At 41.1% G+C, this 18,964-nt stretch overlaps 1 protein-coding gene across 7 annotated transcripts in view; it reads right to left on the bottom strand.

Annotated features, from left to right (window-relative positions):
* Positions 1 to 2,127: 2,127 nt before the first annotated feature.
* Positions 2,128 to 18,964, bottom strand: part of NALCN (sodium leak channel, non-selective) — a 198,389-nt gene continuing 181,552 nt past the window's right edge. For all 7 annotated transcript variants that reach the window (XM_081857956.1, XM_081857958.1, XM_081857957.1 and 4 more), the window contains 14 exons: positions 18,003 to 18,096; positions 17,586 to 17,692; positions 16,650 to 16,724; positions 16,134 to 16,253; positions 15,331 to 15,399; positions 14,065 to 14,213; positions 13,540 to 13,633; positions 11,309 to 11,441; positions 10,193 to 10,308; positions 9,089 to 9,246; positions 8,068 to 8,218; positions 6,029 to 6,178; positions 4,945 to 5,062; positions 2,128 to 3,537 (listed from right to left, as the gene is read on the bottom strand). In XM_081857956.1, coding sequence (XP_081714082.1) covers positions 3,344 to 3,537; positions 4,945 to 5,062; positions 6,029 to 6,178; positions 8,068 to 8,218; positions 9,089 to 9,246; positions 10,193 to 10,308; positions 11,309 to 11,441; positions 13,540 to 13,633; positions 14,065 to 14,213; positions 15,331 to 15,399; positions 16,134 to 16,253; positions 16,650 to 16,724; positions 17,586 to 17,692; positions 18,003 to 18,096 — 1,728 coding nt within the window. In that variant the 3' untranslated portion in view covers positions 2,128 to 3,343. The remainder of the gene's footprint in view (positions 3,538 to 4,944; positions 5,063 to 6,028; positions 6,179 to 8,067; positions 8,219 to 9,088; positions 9,247 to 10,192; positions 10,309 to 11,308; positions 11,442 to 13,539; positions 13,634 to 14,064; positions 14,214 to 15,330; positions 15,400 to 16,133; positions 16,254 to 16,649; positions 16,725 to 17,585; positions 17,693 to 18,002; positions 18,097 to 18,964) is intronic.

Below are 18,964 nucleotides of genomic sequence, written 5' to 3'. Positions count from 1 at the left end.
ATTCAGAACCAGAGCCACAAAAATGATTGATTTGTCTTTTTCTTCCTTTCCCCTGGACAGGTCATTTTTCCCTGTTGGTGGCTGGATCCTCATTACTGATAGGAGATCAGTGGCCAGTTTCCCTCTGACTTATTTTAAAGGTTTTTGGTACCTTTAACTCTCCCCTGGAGCTACTGTATCCTATGAATCTCTGTGCGGTATCTTGATGCATACTGAAATGTTATCTGCAGAAATTGTTTTATTTTTTTTTTAATTTAAAGGGATGGTTTTATTGTTTTCAGAGTTGTGCTTTATTCAGTTTTTAGCTTGTACATCACTTCAGTTGCTTCATGCTATGAAGCAATTTATAAAATTGTTAAGTATTATTATTGCGTGGACAGGCGGAATCCCCAAATCCCGAGCGGTCCCCCCCCGTCATGTGGAATAACGACTCAAGAAAACGTGCTATGGGATTAAATTGGCCACAACTTTATTAAATTTCAAATGTGGGTAGACCTTGGCTCAGGCATTGGGCGTTCTCCCTCCCCAGTCCCCAGCCGGGGACCTAAGGAGCTTCAGGGTTATCCAGTGTGGGGGGGGATGGGCCGGCTCTGGAGAACATATGTTCAAGCAGAGATAGCCGCCCCCGTTACGCCGCCGCCGCAGGGGAGAGCAATGACGACCTTTCGGCGTACGGTCAAAGCCTCCCTTCAGAAACCCCTTTAACGGGGAGCCCTGGTATCGCCACCGCAAAGAGGAAAATGGACTAAAGGATTCTGCCCAAGGCCTGATACCGCCAAAGTTATGACGTTTTGCTACGGGAAACCTACCAATGCAGGGAAATTCCTTTCCGGCCCTTTAACAGCGACCTTAACGTAGCAGCGCCTGCATATCTGTGAAGAAAAGTTACCTGTAAAACCTATGAAGAAAAGTTAACCTGCAAAAGAAGACATTAACTGAGGGTGGGTAGGGTGGGAGAAGCTCTGGAGCCAAGTGAGGATTCCCAGGTAAGATCCTCCTTCTATTGTGTGGGCAGGTAATCCCTCCCCTACCTGGCCTGGTCTCCTTGGCAACACTTCCCCCAGGTGGGATTGGACAACTGACTGAAGTAGGCGGAGACCTCCAGGTATCCCACCTGAGGGAAGGCAAAGCCAAGCCTATGCTGATGGGGCCGCTCCAGATCCAGGGCTGCGCGCGTCCACACAAAGGTCGCCCCCCATTTTAAGCGGGGAGCGGTTATTATTATTATTATTATTATTATTATTATTATTATTTGCTCCTGCATGTTCTGTTTGCTGCCACTCCACACACAGGGTATCTTTAATTCAACAGACTTCACATTTATCCAAGTAAACTGAATTTTAAAAACTGCCAAGTGTCTTGCTTCTCTAACATGTCGTCTGCATCCAACCCCTTATCAAACAAAGTTTGTATCATAGTTATAAAAATTAAAAACGACACTTTCAGTGTACACAAGGACAAGGAACTTGATAAATGGCATAATTTATATGTCAGCATTGCATGATTAAGATACTTAAAAAGTATAACAGTGATGTCCTTTACACAGTGAATTAATCTAAATCAGGGGTTCCCAACTGTGGTCTGTGGACCACCAGTGGCCCACAAGCTTTATTCCGGTGGTCCATGGCATGTCCACATTAACTTTTTATATTGATGCTTAATGGCATTTCAATTTCTTCTTTTATTTCTTATATTTTATTGTATTACAATAATAAAACAATATAAGAAACAAAAGAAGCAACAAGTGGTGGGCATTTAGGAACCACTGATCTAAACAATAAGGTTATTTAATAAATCTTATTTACTTTATAAGCAAGAGTAATCAAGCACAAAACCAGACTTTTGTGAGTAGGCTCCTTTTCTGGGTGTGCTTCAAGTGATGGATGGGTGCTGCATCCTACATCAAAACACGTAGGACTGCACACAGGAGAATCCCAGCTTCTTCCTTAAACAGCCAGAGTCCTTAGTTCAGACAGTTACAAACACTTGTTTAGAAGGACCTACAGAGAGGTGACAATGAACCAAATCTAGGCTTTGACTGTCCTTGTCCCAACCTTAAGAAGTGATGGATGTTGATAGAGATTACAGTGCTCGGAACCAACTCTATGATTCTATGATTCTAACCTATTCAGCAGGTGTAAGGGCAGAACAGCTGTGCATTCGTGTTCAGTTCTTCACAGTAACAATTAAAAATGATTATAAAACCCAATTAGTCATTTTCTGATATGCTAAAAGAAACTATCCTACATCTTGCATATTTTAAAAAAGCTAGCTATCTGCAAGTCAAAATCTGTATATTGTAAAAATGCTTTCATTTAGAATGAATTCCCTGCTGATCTCTACAGGCTGTTCATCAATATTAATACTGGTTAGGCCGAAGGCTAGAAAAAAAGAGCAAAAACAATGACATCGTACCCTATGTGATGATCATTTCCAGGCTAGGTTAAGTGTTGACTAGGGCAGAAGCAACACTTACACAAGTCCTCTGAATGCATACAGTGAAACTTCTCAAATATGAAACACTGGCTGCAATCAGGTCTATTTCCTTAATTGTGTAGGATTGTATATGCCCTGTGAGGACTTGATTTCCCCCCAATAGCATCCTCCTTACAAACTATTTTGTTTATAGACAAAAGCAACACTCACAGTTAACAAAGAAAAATAAATCAACCAATTGGCATCCATAAACAAATGCACATAATAAACTATGAATAAATTATGTTTGCCTGTCTGTCTAAAACAAAAGCTCTAAAGTACTGAAACAAAAAGACTCACAATATTTCCATACAAATATTTTCTTTGGGGTATTTTTTGAGTTCCACAGCAAATTTCTCCCATACCACCTGAAAGAAAGTCCTCACACCATCGCCTATATTTTTGAATTGTAAAGAACAATTTTTTGAATTGTAAAGAATTGCATGCCCATTTTTCCGACAACAGCTATTGGTTTATAATCCCTCCCAATTTGGACTAAGCAACATCAATCCAGTTTTAAAGACCCACCAAATCTAAAAACCAGCTTGGGATGTGACGTAGAGGGGCTGTTGAAAGACAGAAAGCCCTGCTGAGATCCGGGAGTTAAACTAATGATTCTTGGGTCTGAGGGAAAAACGAAACAAAACTGTCTTTGCTTTTTGTGAACACTACCTTTTTTTGCTGTTTTCTCTTACGTTAATAATCACATAAGGATTAAAAAATAAGTAAGTCGTATATCTTGTCAAGTTGAAGGCTTCTCTTGATATAAATGGTCAGTCAATAGGAACTGCAATTTAAAAACCAAGAAAACGATTTAATTCCAAAGGAATGTTGCATAAGTGTGATTTGAAATGGCATCTTTTTCCAATCAGATATCAAGCAGGTCTTCACCACTCTCATCACTCTCCACAGTGAGTTGTCTTGTCCACCATTTCTTGACTTCTGATCCACAAGAAGCCACATCTGACATGGGATTCATCTTGCACACAACAGACTTCATGGTTGTACGGCCACCAAACCGTAAGTTGACTGAAGACACTGAATGGCTTATTGGCTTTGGAGCTAGGGAATTAAACAGAAGACAACTTAGTAGTGCAAATATGTATCTTGCTCTGTTATCTGGAATAGTGGGGATGGTTCCATGCAAACCAAGAGCCTTTCACATTAAAAATGCATTCGAGATGCTTGAACACTACATTTGTGTTGTAAATGCATTTACCTTGCATCCTACCTTGTTAATATACAGTAGTACAGAAGAGGAAAGAAAGCAATTTCTAAACCTTCAATTCATTTCAACTAGTTTAGGTTTCATATACAAAAGCATTACAAATGTGAAAAAAAGCAACAACTAATACCAAGTGCAGGAAAATGTCCTAAGACTGAACTGATCTACCTAAAACAGGCCAGACTTGCAGCTTTGGCACACTTAAGAATCTTTATGCATCCAGCACAGCAATGAAGCTCATGCTTAGCTTAAGTTACTGTTGGTCTTAGAGGCAGTAGCTATGTATATGGTTAAGCCTATGCAGGTCCATATTGCTCTGGTGTTTAAAGGACCAAAAATTGCACACACTTATTACTTTCCCTATGGACTTCCATTGTTAGGGACGCCATTGGAAGAGGTACTCCATAACTACTTTTCTTAAAATATATTTTGTTGAATGATTTACTCTAGCATATTTTGACCTAGGAGCTTCAGTTGGCTCCAATAAGTTGTGGATTTTTTAAAACAGATAAAAAACCCTCTGTATGTGTAAATAAAATTTAAAAATTGTCCAGTAGCACCTTAGAGACCAACTAAGTTTGTTCTGGGCATAAGCTTTTGTGTACATGCACACTTCTTCAGATACACTGAAACAGTGAGCATGCACACTTCTTCAGGTACACCTAAACAGTGTATCTGAAGAACTGTGCATGCACACGAAAGCTTATACCCAGAACAAACTTAGTTGGTCTTTAAGGTGCCACTGGACAATTTTTAAATTTATTTCAACTACATCAGACCAACACGGCTACTTACCTGAATCTAGAACCTCTGTATGTGTGTGTTTCCTCAATGACATCAGGATCCTATACAGCATAGAATTATACTAACAATATTTTTTTTCTGGAATAATAATGGTGGTTGGCTTTGGATCACATTTGTTGCCTTACTGATCACTGAATTTGGAGTTACAAAATAATTACATCCTTTTCTCTACTCCCAGCCACACCCTGGTCTTAAAGACCGAGATGATTTTCCTTTCTTCTCCTGTAGCATGTGATTTGGCTAGCCTGTTTGAGAAATCTGGAATGACTGTTCTCTTCTGTTTCTAGTGTAGCTGCAGTCAGTCTGAAATCTACTGCTGCAGAATCCTCCAATGAGGATTCATGCCCTCTTATGGCACTTTTCTGAGTTCTATCAGTAACTAGAGCTCCAGGTTCCATTTAGAATTCTTTTTGGTGTCATTCATGACAATCTTCACCTACCTGATGGCAAACGCCATTGTCCAAACTTCCGCTGAGGTTTACCACCATCAGTAGAGTCTTGCCGATATCCACCTCTGTCAGAGAGCGTTGGACTAAGGAGCTGTTGTTGACTACTCGTCTGAATAGAACAAAAGAGAACAGTGTTAAAGTGCATAGTATCTGAAGCTTTAAAGAACACAAGCAAGGCCTTTTTGTTTCTGATCTTTATTTTGTTTCTGATTCACTAGAAAGGGTTATGCTCATGGTAGCTGGGAATATTTTAGGATACTTTATTCCGGAACACAATGAGTATCCACCTCAGTCACTATGACACTGTTTACGGTAAGCCAATGAAGTAAAGGATGGCTGGATCTGATCCCAGTCATTTCATATTGTGAGGACTGTAGAACTGGGAAAATGCAAAACTGAAACCACAGGCGAGGAGGAGGAGCAGGAGAAGAGGAAGAAGAAGAAGAAGAAGAAGAAGAAGAAGAACAACAACAACAACAACAACAACAACAACAACAACAACAACAACAGGGAGCCAGTGTGGTGTAGTGGTTAAGAGCGGTAGTCTCCTAATCTGGGGAACCGGGTTCGCGTCTCCGCTCCTCCACATGCAGCTGCTGGGTGACCTTGGGGCAGTCACACTTCTGTGAAGTCTCTCAGCCCCACTCACCTCACAGAGTGTTTGTTGTGGGGGAGGAAGGGAAAGGAGAATGTTAGCCGCTTTGAGACTCCTGAAGGGGAGTGAAAGGCGGGATATCAAATCCAAACTCTTCTTTAACAACAACAACAACTATAGGCCTAGTTTCCTTAGGTCAACAACAACAACAACAACAACAACAACAACAACAACAACAACAACAACAACAACAGGCCTAGTTTCCTTAGCTCAGGATATCAAGACAATGTTCTTCACAAAGTGACTCTTCTTTAAGTTTGTGTGTGTATCCAGCCACCCTAAAAGATCTAGAATATTCCAAAGATGCTCTGCACAGGCACAGATTTTCCCATATTTGTGCCTGCACAGAGAACATTAAGAATGATTTATCTTAACCCACTGGTTTAGGCCAATACGTTGAGGACCTGAGTATAACTGTACCTCAGGCTGTGTACTGTTATCCTGGTTATTAGCATTCATGTCTTCACTTGGTTGTGTTGTCTCAATGCTTGGTGGATTTAGGAAACGGCTAAGCTCCTGTTGTTGACTCTCTCGGAGACTATGGATAATGCTGCATGACTGCTGCTGTTTCTATAAAAAGATAATAAGTATAATTATCACTGGATCTTTTCAAACAAGTATTCTTCAAAAATTGAGATTTGCTCTTGTCTGCTCTACATTCCCTTTATATTATTCACAGTTACAGTGGACTTTTCCTTTGTAGTCATTTTCATAAAGCTGCTTACACCGTTTAATTTTATTTCAATCTGCTTTATGAGACTATCGAAAGAGACATTTAAAATAAAATGATCAGGGAGAAGAACTAAGCTTTTATAGAACTCATCTGGAGGCTATTGAAGTTAACTGGTTTCAGTGATTTTTAAATTAGACAGTAGATAAAATTAACAAAGTGATAATAGAAACTCCCTTGGATAACTACAAAGTGTGACTTTTGTGTTGTACCATTTTTATGTATCAATTACAATGTGTGCAAAAAGAGAGAGAAGCAAAAAGGATATATCCATTATTGTGCTAACTGGAAAGATAAAGCTTTCTATGCTTGTTTGTGAGTTGTAGGAAGAATTGGAACAAAATCCAAAATCCGAGAATTTTTTAGGATGGCACGTATTCCCCTTTTCCTTTACCAACTTGAAAGTGGAGTGTTTTCAGCGTCAATGAATACAGATTTGGAAAACAACTCTAATCCCTGCCCCCCAATGAAGGTATGTCCTTTTCCAGACTGGGAGAGAACATATTTTTAATGATCCTCCACTAAATTTCAAATAACAGAAAGCATTCTTTTTACAAGTATTTATTTGGGATCAGTGTTTTCAGCTATCGTCATTGTCAACAACAACAAAATACACTCGAGAAGGAATTAAAAAACTTCATTTTCCGGACTTTCCGGACATGTCAAGTCACTGTAGTCAGAAACAATCACCAGCTTTCCTTGCCTGAGTTGCAACTTGGTAAAGGGGCGGGGAGGTAGGGGATTCTAGGACAGATGGAGGGCTGCTACCAAGTCATTATAAAACAAGTCAAAACTTGGAGCAGTGTTTGTCTTGGTTCATAATAGTGTGCAGATTTTTAAAATGAGGGAGCCTGTATTTTGAAACCCGCATTTCCAAAATATGCCGCCATCACTAATTGCTATGGTGATGTTGCAGTGGTCCCTGACATGGGCCTGGGTGCATGGAAGTCATTAGGGTCAGTCACTCAGCTGTCCAAACTTTCCTTAATATTTCCCCAAGCAACCTGCTTCCTCCATTCACTGTTTTATAGAGAGCAAGAGGATTCTTCATTTATTTGAGTGACTGTGTAATTTACAAGATGCATGTGGGGGGCAAAATCTGGAAAACTACCATTACTCTGGACCAGAAAACGTTTGTACTGTAATTTACTCATCTAACCTGGTATTCCTGACCCTCCAAGCTTTGCACCAATGTACCAATGCCCCTCTTTGATCATACAGTCTTCATTTTTCACCTCACTCCTTTTAACTCTGACTTTCTCAACCAACTCCTGCCACCCATCATTCATATGATGGGTGCTCGTGTAATCTCACTGTATACAAGTTGTACAAGTGACAATAAAGTATTTCAATTATTTCAATTTCAATTATATCTTCACGCAACATTCCACCACACTCTCCTGCTGTCACTCATCATCCTTCTGTTATAGTTATCTGCCTTTCCTTCCTCTTTCTCCTCTGTTGTCCACATCTTAATTCTTGTCTCCTTGTGTCTTTTTTGATTATGTAAAGCATCAGTGACGCTAGTATAAAAATAAATAAATAAATAAATAAATAAATAAATAGCACACCTGTATTTTAAGCACTGCATGACTGAGAAGGCTAAGAAGCTTGAATAATGTTTTCCAAACAATTGACAGCTCTCTAGTATGAAAATAAAATGTAGCATGTTCTACACAACGAGGAAGGGTATGCTACATGCTTTCTGTTTTTTTCTAGTCAAACTTACTGCTCTAATGCGCTTCAAGCACTTCTTCAACCACATGCGGATAGTCTGTTTGGCTACTTCTTCCTCTATGGTGTATTCCAGTTGTTCCCTAGCAAGCAGTTCTTCCAGCTGAAGACTTTTTCTGATGTCAACAGATCTGTAGGAGAGCATGCTGGAAAAAAATTATAACAAACAATAATAATAATGAGGTTTTTTTTTTTTTAAAAAAATGTTATTTATAAAAGGAAAATAATAGCAGGTGTATCATATACTTCCTTTGAAAATAAGGTGTTTATTTTGCTCTTAAAGGGTCATCCGATGACCTAGGGATACATGGATTTATGATACAGTGAAAAGTGGCGAAGACATTATACAGCCAACCCCATTACAGAGAAGTGCATGTGCAATGAAAACAGGTTTCTGCACACAAGTATGTTCAACTGTGCAAGCTGCCCAAATCCTGCACTGGAGATATGCATCAACATTCTCTGCTCTGACAGTACTGATTGGCCTTTTTGCGACTTCCTAAACTGGTGTCAGCTCTCATCATGATGCAGAAGTTCCCTGGATTGGGGTGTTTTTAACAGGGAAAGTTCTTTCTTCCATGGAAGTGGTCATTGTTATAAGCTAAATTTGCCTTCCTTGATAATAAAACACTCTTTATCCAATCAAGTTCACACAGCCAAAAAAAAGACAGCTGAAAGCTGCAGTTATTATATGATGACTATAGTAGTTTGAATTGGACTTCTAGATACACATTAGAAAAATCAGCATTGAGTAAAATCTGATATGCTTCTCAGTTAATATTTTCTATAAACCCTATAAACATGATTGTATTCAGGGCTTTTCTTCAGCTGGAACTCAGTTCCAGCATCTCTCAGCTGGGCACCATTGCCATTATAAGAGAACACGGGAGGCATTCGTGGCAAGTTCCAGCCCCTCTTTTTCTAAAAAATAGCACTGATATTGGTACTCAGTTTTATAGTTTACAGAAAATATCTGCAACTAAACTACAATTGATTTTGTGTGCCATCTAACATACCTCAGTACATCGTGGAATGTTACATCTCCCCCATTATGCAGCCTCTCCATTTCATAGCACATGTGCTTGAACAAGAGTTTATCCTTGTCCAGATCCACCTCCAACCTTCCACGCAGCAACCTCAGCAAAAACTTGACTCGGAAGGTAGGAATCACTCCCTGAAAAGAAGGCAGAACTTCTCCATTATTGGTACTGGTCAAACCCTTCATGAGCTGTCACCAAAATAGCTAATGCTGCATGCATGGAGTGCTGTTTGTGCAACAGAACTTCCCTTTCCTCTCCCCATGTGTCCTTCAGATCTGTTTCCAGGGGGTTCTCCAACTCTCTGGAGCCGATTTTTGAGGGTGCACAGGGAGATGTACTGCGTAAGTGGGTGTCTGCTGTGCTATCGGGACACTAGTGTTGGATATGACCCATGAAAGAGTTCAGCCAAACTGTTCATTTTTGTAGATAGTGATCTATAGGTCAAGGGTGTAAGCCAGGGGTAGACAACCTTTGGCCTCCCAGAAGCTGCTCAATTCCAATGCCCATTTGCCTCAACCAGCATGCCCTGTGATCAGGAATAATGTGAATGTAGGCCATCAATATTTTGAAGGCCACATGTACCCTGACTCTGAAGTAAATCTGTTAAGTTGTGGGTGAACATATCAGACGACACAGCGATTCTTCAGACAGCTCTTGTTTATTCACAGGCCAGAACAGAACTGAACTGAAGGGTTCAGCCAACTTGCTTATAGACAGCTCAACTACAAAGCAACAGTAACAACTTTCTGTAACTATCCAATCACTGAATGTCACTTTCAATTCCTTATTTGCATATGCAGACCTGAGTCAAAACTATTTACAGTATTCCCCTGCTGGCCCAGGGTGAGAACTTCAGTACATAACAAAATCCATTCACAGTTCTGAAGCTCCACTGTGCTTGAGCACCAAGACTGAAAGGAACTGATGTTGGAAAGGTCTCCTCTACTACGTATAAAGTGAAATGGGAGCAGCTATTGCATTCCCTTTTGGAAAACTGCATTTACTTCTCCTTGCTAGCAATTAATTAACAGAGCAGCAACTAAATAAGACTCGTGGAATTATAGTGAATTAGGTTATTACCTCTCTTTTGTCATCAACCATGTTCCATATAATTTGGAAATGTCTAAGATCATTGTAACTTAAGAGCTGGTCTTCCTCCGTAGAATAAAACAGCGAGAAATTTTCCACAATTATAGCTACGGAAAACAGAAACATCTTTAAAATGACATGGGCATTAAACAAGGATATAATCTATTAAGGAATTCATTTGTATTCATGATGTTGGCAAAAATGTACAAAATGCTATATTTATATTAATAGGTTTGCCTTTATTTAGACAAGTCAATCTAACAGTATTAGTTAGAATCTAATATACTTCAACCTTAAATATGGAAGTGTTCTACTGGCTTCCGTGAACACTGAACAAACTCAATAAAGGCAAACTGAAAAGCCTTCTGCAGTGTTATTTTCATAAGTACATACAAGGTAGGAATAATTTGTCTTCTAATAGACATCTTTTTACCAGTCAACGTTCTTACTAAAACATATTTGCTCCTATATTGCTAAACCAATAACTTTATACGAAAAGAAATGACAGCTAGGTTTTTCAAATGTTAAACAAGACTTCATTGTTTTATTGAAAGATTTCAAAAATTGGGTATGCTGATCTTCTAAGTACCGTATTGGCCTGAATATAAGCCTCACTTTCCCCCAAATCCCGACCGTGAAAAGTTAAAGTGCAGCTTATATTCGCAACCTTACGGTATGCAGCATGGGGCAAACAGTGCCAGGAATGCGGGAAAGCGCTGCCTGCTCCATGCATAGTCCCCTGTCCTCTCCCCCAAGGTCGGGAAGGGAGAGAGCGAAGAAGGGGAAAGGCTGCCGGCAATGCAGTGCCCCCCCCCCCCAGTATGCAGCCAGAAGCAGTGAGGAATGGAGTGGCTTATATTCAGGTATTTTTTCTTTTTCTCTCCCCCCCCCCAATTTTAAAGGTGCAGCTTATATTCAGGTGCGACTTATATTCGGGCAAATATGGTACTAATACTTAAAAAAGCATACTCCATATGCTGAGGTGAGGTCTTCCAGTGATGGCACCTTCTTTATGGAATTTCATTTCCTAGAGAGGTCCACCAGGACAGTTGTTTAAAAAGATTCACATTCAGAAGGCTTCTGAAATCCCTGTCAGGTCTTACTTACCCACAAGCAAATTTAGCATTATGTATGCAATGATGACATAAAATGAACAGAAATACATAAGAGCACCAGCATAGTTTCCACAATCTGTCTTCCAGTATGTTCTGTTATCCGGAGTACAAAAAGGAGGTTGAACCTTCAAAGGAAAATAATTAATTAATTCAAAGGGATATACAATTGCTTCTTCTTTTCTTTTCTTTTTCTTTTGCAACTAACTGACATATGCACAAACATACACTTAAACGTATGTATCACAATTAGGGAACAACGATGGCATTAACACGACAGCAAGAGCAGCAATAGTAACAACATTCTGAGGCGTATGTCAGGACAAGGGACGCGGGTGGCGCTGTGGGTAAAACCTCAGCGCCTAGGGCTTGTCAATCGCATGGTCGGCGGTTCGAATCCCCGCGGCAGGGTGAGCTCCCGTCGCTCGGTCCCAGCTCCTGCCCACCTAGCAGTTCGAAAGCACCCCTAAAAAGTGCAAGTAGATAAATAGGTACCGCTTTATAGCGGGAAGGTAAACGGCGTTTCCATGTGCTGCGCTGGTGCTGGCTCGCCAGAGCAGTTTCGTCATGCTGGCCACATGACCCGGAAGTGTCTCCGGACAGCGCTGGCCCCCAGCCTCTTAAGTGAGATGGGCGCACAACCCTAGAGTCGGACACGACTGGCCCGTACGGGCAGGGGTACCTTTATGTCAGGACAAGAGCGAGGGCCAAACTGGATGCAACAGCGGCACATCCGTGTGTTTTTGTTTTAAAAAAGCTCTGCCCCTGTAATGTGGAAAGAGTGATGAAGGTCTCAATTTTTAACAGCGAAAGGAGTGCCCTGATGCAGGGTACAGTGGTGCCTCGCAAGACGAAATTAATCCGTTCCGTGAGGCTCTTCGTATAGCGGTTTTTCGTCTTGCGAAGCAAGCCCATTGACAGCTTAGCGGATTAGCGCTATTAGCGGTTTAGCGGCTTTTAGCGGATCAGCTGATAAGCGGCTTAATGGCCTAGGAAAAGGGGGGGAAAGGGGGAAAAAACCTGCAGGAACTCGCAAGACATTTTGTCTTGCGAAGCAAGCCCATAGGGAAATTTGTTTTGCGAAGCGCCTCCAAAACGGAAAACCCTTTTGTCTAGCGGGTTTTCCGTCTTGCGAGGCGTTCGTACATAACTCCCCCCCCCCGTCCATTGCATGCCTCCCTATCAAACTTTAACCTATTTTTCTCACAGCCAACGGTGAAGAACCTATTCCATTTGTCTGACCTAAACTTCCTGCCATATCTCAATCTTTTCTATCTATATATTCACAGCTTTACTAAATAAACTGCCTCTACCCATATAAACCGTCCCGGATGCTGCGTTCATCATCTGAGGCCCTTCTTCGTGTGCTTCCTCCATGTGAGGTTCGGAGGGTGACAACAAGAGAACGGGGCCTTTTCTTTGGTGGCTTCCCAACTGTGGAATGCTCTCTCTAGGGAAGTTCGCCTGGCGCCTTCATTATATATTTTTAGGTGGTGGGCTAATACATTCCTCTTCAAGCTGACCTTTGGCTGATTAATATTCTACAGCCTTTTAAATGTGTCTGTGGTAAAGGGAAGTGGTTTATTGTTTTGCTGTTTCGTTTTACTTATTTACTTGTTTTTATCCTCTATTTTATTCTGTGAACTGCCCAGAGATCTTATGAAGATCTTACCAAAATAATAAGGCCCAAATACTTTAGCCTTTCACTGTAGACATTACCAGCACCATGTCACAAAGAGAACCTGTGTTCCAAGCTATATATGATTTGCACCTGTAAGAGCTGGTGGTTTGAAATGAAAGCAGCACCAGTCCTGTGAATTAGCATTTATACACATCTGAGATGCAGGGGCAGATAAGACTGCAGAAAGAATTATATTAAATAATGTTCTGGCATTTATTCCAGGAGATTCAGTACTGAATGTAAAGGATAACAAATGTTTATCAGTTAGCAATATAGTCAACATATTCAGAAAGTCCCCCACTTGCTAGCAATTAATACAAAGATGGTGATATTTAGAATGGCAAAATATATGCGTACTTGTTGACATTATCCACGGACTTAAATGGTTATGCATTCCTATAACTTGTCAAATAAATACACAAATGTTTGTGTGAATGATAGCTTTAAAAAAAAAAAGCACAGCACTGTTAAGTCACAAAGCTAGGCTGTTAGATATGTGGTGGTTCCAGTATTTATGTCTTGTTTTATAATTGTGTTCAATTTACCATGCAGTCATGCATTATCTTGTTCCAGTCTTCCCCAGTGACTATTCTGAAGAGTACAGTAATGGCCTTACCAGCTGATGAAAAGTTGGCATGCCTGTTTTTAAACAAACAATAAATTTTGTTCAGTGTGTGACAAGTGAAATTCAGCATTAAAAAACATTAGATGTTGCGATCTTTTCCTTCTTTCCTTTACTAAGCATTTTCCATGGTGACTATTAATTATCGTGAGAGGCTATATTGTGCCTGCTATATAGTAATCTACCTGATGTTCTCATTTCCAGAAGCCCAGCCTGCAAATTACTCCTACTACAGGAAATAACATGGGTACATACACAGAATGGGAGTAGCCTAGTACAGCTGTTCATGCATTTTGTGTGCCCAAAACTAGACTGCACAAGCATGGATTCTGAGACCTGACCCAGAATCAAATTTCTTGAGAATCTCAACAATTCAACGAACATTCATGCTCAAACACAGCAATACCACAATATCATTTACTTTCTGGTGGAGTAAAAAATGTCATACCTGTTGATGTTCTCTCCATATTTTACAGTGCCAAATAAAACTACTCCTGCGAAAGCATAGCAAAGTAACAGCAGGAACATCCCTACTATGATGAAAAAGCTCTTGTACATGCTGACAACCACTGTCAGAAGCAGCATCTTCAGGGTCACCTAAAAGATATAAGGAAAGCAATGGAAAATAACGTTTAATAATAGAAATGGGGCATAACAGTGACACAGCTGAGTAGTATTAGAAACCTGTAGCCAATGAATTGGTTGGTTAGTTCCACTCATATGTCACATCCAGCCCCTGCCATTTACTGCTTTCTGGCCCTCCTTGTATCCCTAGGATTGCCTGGTCACAATGCTCCAGAAACAATACAATTATATTTCTGCTTATATGCAGTGTTCAAAGCACAGCAGCACCGTTAGGGTCTAGAACTGACACACAGCAACCCTTTGCTCTCTGACCCATGGTGTTGAGCCCTCCTAAGGTACCTTCCTGCTTACCCTTTCTTTCCTCAGTCTTGACATCATTTGCTCCTCCTCCTCCTTGGCCCACTGACTACTCTGCATTCTTCCTTCATGCTCTTTACTCTCTTCTCCCTGCCCCTAGGGGACGCAGGTGGCATAGTGGGTTAAACCACAGAGCCTAGGACTTGCCGATCAGAAGGTCGGTGGTTCAAATCCCTGTGACGGGGTGAGCTCCCGTTGCTTAGTCCCTGCTCCTGCCAACCTAGCAGTTCGAAAGCACGTCAAAGTGCAAGTAGATAAATAGGTACCTCTCCAGCGGGAAAGTAAACAGCGTTTCCGTGTGGCTGCTCTGGTTCGCCAGAAGCGGCTTAGTCATGCTGGCCACATGACCCGAAAGCTGTACGCAGGCTCCCTCAGCCAATAAAGCGAGATGAGCGCCGCAACCCCAGAGTGGGTCACGACTGGACCTAATGGTCAGGGGTCCCTTTACCTTTTACCCTGCTCCTAGCTTCCGGGACCTCTTTCCAGCCATCACCCCCCCCCCAACAAACCTATTCCTGTCTCTAGGGCATAGACTACCCAAATTGAACTGCAAATTTCTGAACTGCGCTATTTGCCAGGACTGGGATTGGGCAGAGTGACGGAACCCAGGGCGGGGTCAGGAGCAAGGGCAGTGGGCATGGGTGGTGTGTACACCTGTCATCTCATCGTTTTCCCACCCTCAGTACCATACTGCTTTAATTTGTTCATTGCAACAATGTATAACATACTGAAAAGAATAAAGCAGCCAAACAAGCAAGCCACTTTTACTCACATGTTTTCCACAGATCGAGAAGAACCTGAAGACAATTACGCATGCCCCCATCATGTATGTGTAGGCATTCTGGAATTCAAGCACAGAAGTTGTTTCTGCTTGGTACTACTTCTTAAATGGCAGCTTAAAATACTAAGGACTATTGGCAAAACCTATTGGTGTTTCGCAACTTTCTGACTAGTTGCAGGACTTTAGCCAGACCTAGCAGAGTAAACACAGAGTTCACGAAAGCAATTGGCAACTCGGCTGCAGACAGGATGGACGAAGCAGGAACTTGTAGTTAGGTGTTTATTATATACAGTGGACTATTTACAGGAAAAGAACAGAACATGGATCTTTGACTAGCTCTCTCATACACGATTCACAACTCCTACACTCAAACTTGTACTAACACACATTCCAGTTAGTAGGCCATTAATCATTATTACCGTGAGAGAGCTTGACCAATCATGGAGCTGTCTCCATGCCTCTGTATCACCAGGCAGACTTACTCCTTCACACTGCCTTGGCTGTCGGCCAAACCCTAATTGACTCTGTGTGTGTAGCTGCACGTATGCAGATTCCCAACAAGGACTATTACTGTTTACATTTGATTGCATCTGATCTTTGGATTGGGGAAAAGGGAGCGCTTATCAGTTTGTATTTCCCCCCCTCTTTTGAATAAATAGTAAATAATAGTAATAGTAATAATAATAATACCGAAGCAGCTCATGAATTACATTTCAGGTATACAAACTATAAAAGTCCTATGTGATCAGTTCTGACAAAAAAAAAAAAAAAAAAAGCAGTTTGCTGGAACTTACAGTTAGGGCAAAGTGGAGTATCACCCAAATGACTCCTAAAGACGTCACCAAGAGATCATAGCGATTTCTTCTGCTCTGCCAAAATCCAGCAGGTGACATAGCAATAATTTTCATGGTAACCTGTAAGAGAGGACTGTATATGTTATCACTTTTCTGTGGGGCATCATTCATGATGCCACCACACCCCAAAAATTCTGCCCTACAGGTAACTCAAAACTTATGCATGTGTAATGTGTGCATTTAGCTTTATATGTTTGGCAAAAATGTATTATCCCCCCCCCCCGCCACCAAAGGAGGCAGAAAGGGGACAATCCCACCCTATATGTGATTGCTGTCCACAGAATGTGACCCCCCATGTAAGTTGAGAGTCACCTATATCCAAACTGGGGGGTTATTGGCAAATCAGTATGAATCTGAACAGATTGAAAAGTAAAGCTGTTGCATGATGTCCAAAAGCAAAACTGACAAAAGATGCAATGTTGTAGAGTGGAGAAATTGTGAAATATATCACCTTACCTCAAGAACAAAAATGAAGGTGAAGACGACGGACATTGCTGCTAGAGGACCGGTGACAGGGTCTTGATCATCCCACTTATATAAAAGAAGAAACAGGGCTTTATAAAATATTTCTAAAATAATAAAAGAACATTAGTGCCTGCTAGATCAGGCCAGCGGCCTATCAAGTCCAGCATCCCATTCTCACAACGGCCAACTGAATACCTATGGGAAATCTGCAAGCAGGAAGTGAGAACCACAGCACTCTCCCTTGCTGCAGTTTCCCACAAGAACAGTCACCAGGGTTAGTAGACTTATCCTCCATGAATCTGTCAAATTCTCTTTTAAAGCCATCCAAGTTGGTCATCACTGCCTCAGGTGGGAGCAAATCCCACAGTCTAACTATGCATTGTGTGAAGAACCGATTTATTTTGTTTGACCCGGACATTCCAATGTTCAGCTTCACTGGATATTCCCCAAGTCCTAGTGTTATGTGAGAAGGAGAAAAACTTTACCCACTTTCTCATCCCGTGAATAATTTTATATACTTCTATCACAACGCCTCTAGCCTTTTCTCTAACTCAACAGCCCCAAATATTGTATGCTTTCCTCACAAGGGAGTTGCTTTATCCACTTGATCATTATGCTTTGCCATTTTCTGAACCTTTCCCAACTCTACAGTATATACAGTGGTATCTCAGGTCACATACGCTTCAGGTTACAGACTCCGCTAACCCAGAAATAGTGCTTCAGGTTAAGAACTTTGCTTCAGGATAAGAACAGAAACTGTGCTCTGGCAGCGCGGCAACAACAGGAGGCCCCATTAGCTAAAGTGGTGCTTCAGGTTAAAAACAGTTTCAGGTTAAGTACGGACCTCCAGAATGAATTAAGTACTTAACCCGAAGTACCACTGTAATCTACTGCTTTGCAAGATGTCGTAAGGAACAGAGCAAATACCTTAACAGATAACAACACAGACTGGGCCAAGACAAGTACAGCAATGGTCCTCTTGAAAAATGGATGTTGAGTTATATCATACATCTTGGCTCGAAATCCATCATTATCTGGGAAAAACAATTAAAAGCACACATTTAATAAAGTATATAATTCTTTTGTGTCACTCTCTATTTTCCTGAATTTTTTCTAGTTTGCATATGCACAATAATAAATCTCTTAGACCTTTAAATTTTGAACACTTTTTGAATTCAAATTCTGAACATTTTGGGCTGTAGTTAATGCCCTTTTGCAAAATTTATAGACATAGAATATTTTCACTTTAATACACACAAACTCATAGGGGCCTCATGATTACAATTATAATGTGAAACCTACATTCCTGCGGAATTACGAATCAAAGTGAAATGGCTTTGATACCTGGGCGAGGTGGGAGATGAAGTGGCTGTGCTATCTTCAATCTGCTCTTGAGATCCTCCCATCGCCTCTGATCAACTGTCAGCAAAGCTGTCCCCTAAATGAACAAGAATAACAAAATATCTTCACGTATTTGTTTATCAAAAAGCTGTTGTGTGTGTGTAACTGTATACCAAGTTCACTATCCTATCTTTGGCCACCAAGAAATGGTTTGAACAAAAGCTTCTCATATTGCTTCAAAAAGATACACCTGCCCTGGTATCATAGAATCATAGAATCATAGAGTTGGAAGAGATCACAAGGGCCATCGAGTCCAACCCCCTGCCAAGGTATTTAAAAGTTAATGGGGCCATAGTCCTGGCCCGACTCCTGAGCTGGGGTGGATCTCTGGCCCCACTTCTCAACATCCAGGCATTGAATATGGATGTCGAAGAAAGGGAAAGCTACATGAGAGCTGGATACCCCATCGTACATTAGGACTTCTTAGGGAAGGGAATTCCAAAGCTTGGATGCAATAGCTGAGAACATTTCCCCTGAAAATCCACTTGCCTATCCACAGAAGCAGGTGCTCAGTTAATAACTGGGGGAAGGTTCATACAGGAGAAGATGGTCCAGAAGATAACAAAGCCTCAACTAGGCAGAGGGCCTTCTCAGTAGTGGTGCCTGCCCTGTGGAACACCCTCCCATAAGATGTCCCATAAAACATCTGAAGGCAGCCCTGTTTAGGGAAGTTTTTAATGTTTGATGTTTTATCGTATTTTTAATATTTTGTTGGGAGCTGCCCAAAGTGGCTGGGGAAACCTAGCCAGATGGGCGGGGTATAAATAAATGATGATGATATCTATGACTTTATAGGATAACACCAGCATTCTCAATTGGGCACGGAAGTGAACAGGGAGCTGAAGCAATAGATATATACACTGTGCCACATTTTGTTCCAGCTGAAACTTGAGGATTCTACAGAG

This window comes from Podarcis erhardii (assembly GCF_964252035.2).
Source record: "Podarcis erhardii genome assembly, chromosome: 4".
Lineage (NCBI taxonomy): Eukaryota > Metazoa > Chordata > Lepidosauria > Squamata > Lacertidae > Podarcis > Podarcis erhardii.
The sequence above is the reverse complement of the archived record's forward strand: the minus strand, read 5'-3'. Positions and strand labels throughout refer to the sequence as shown.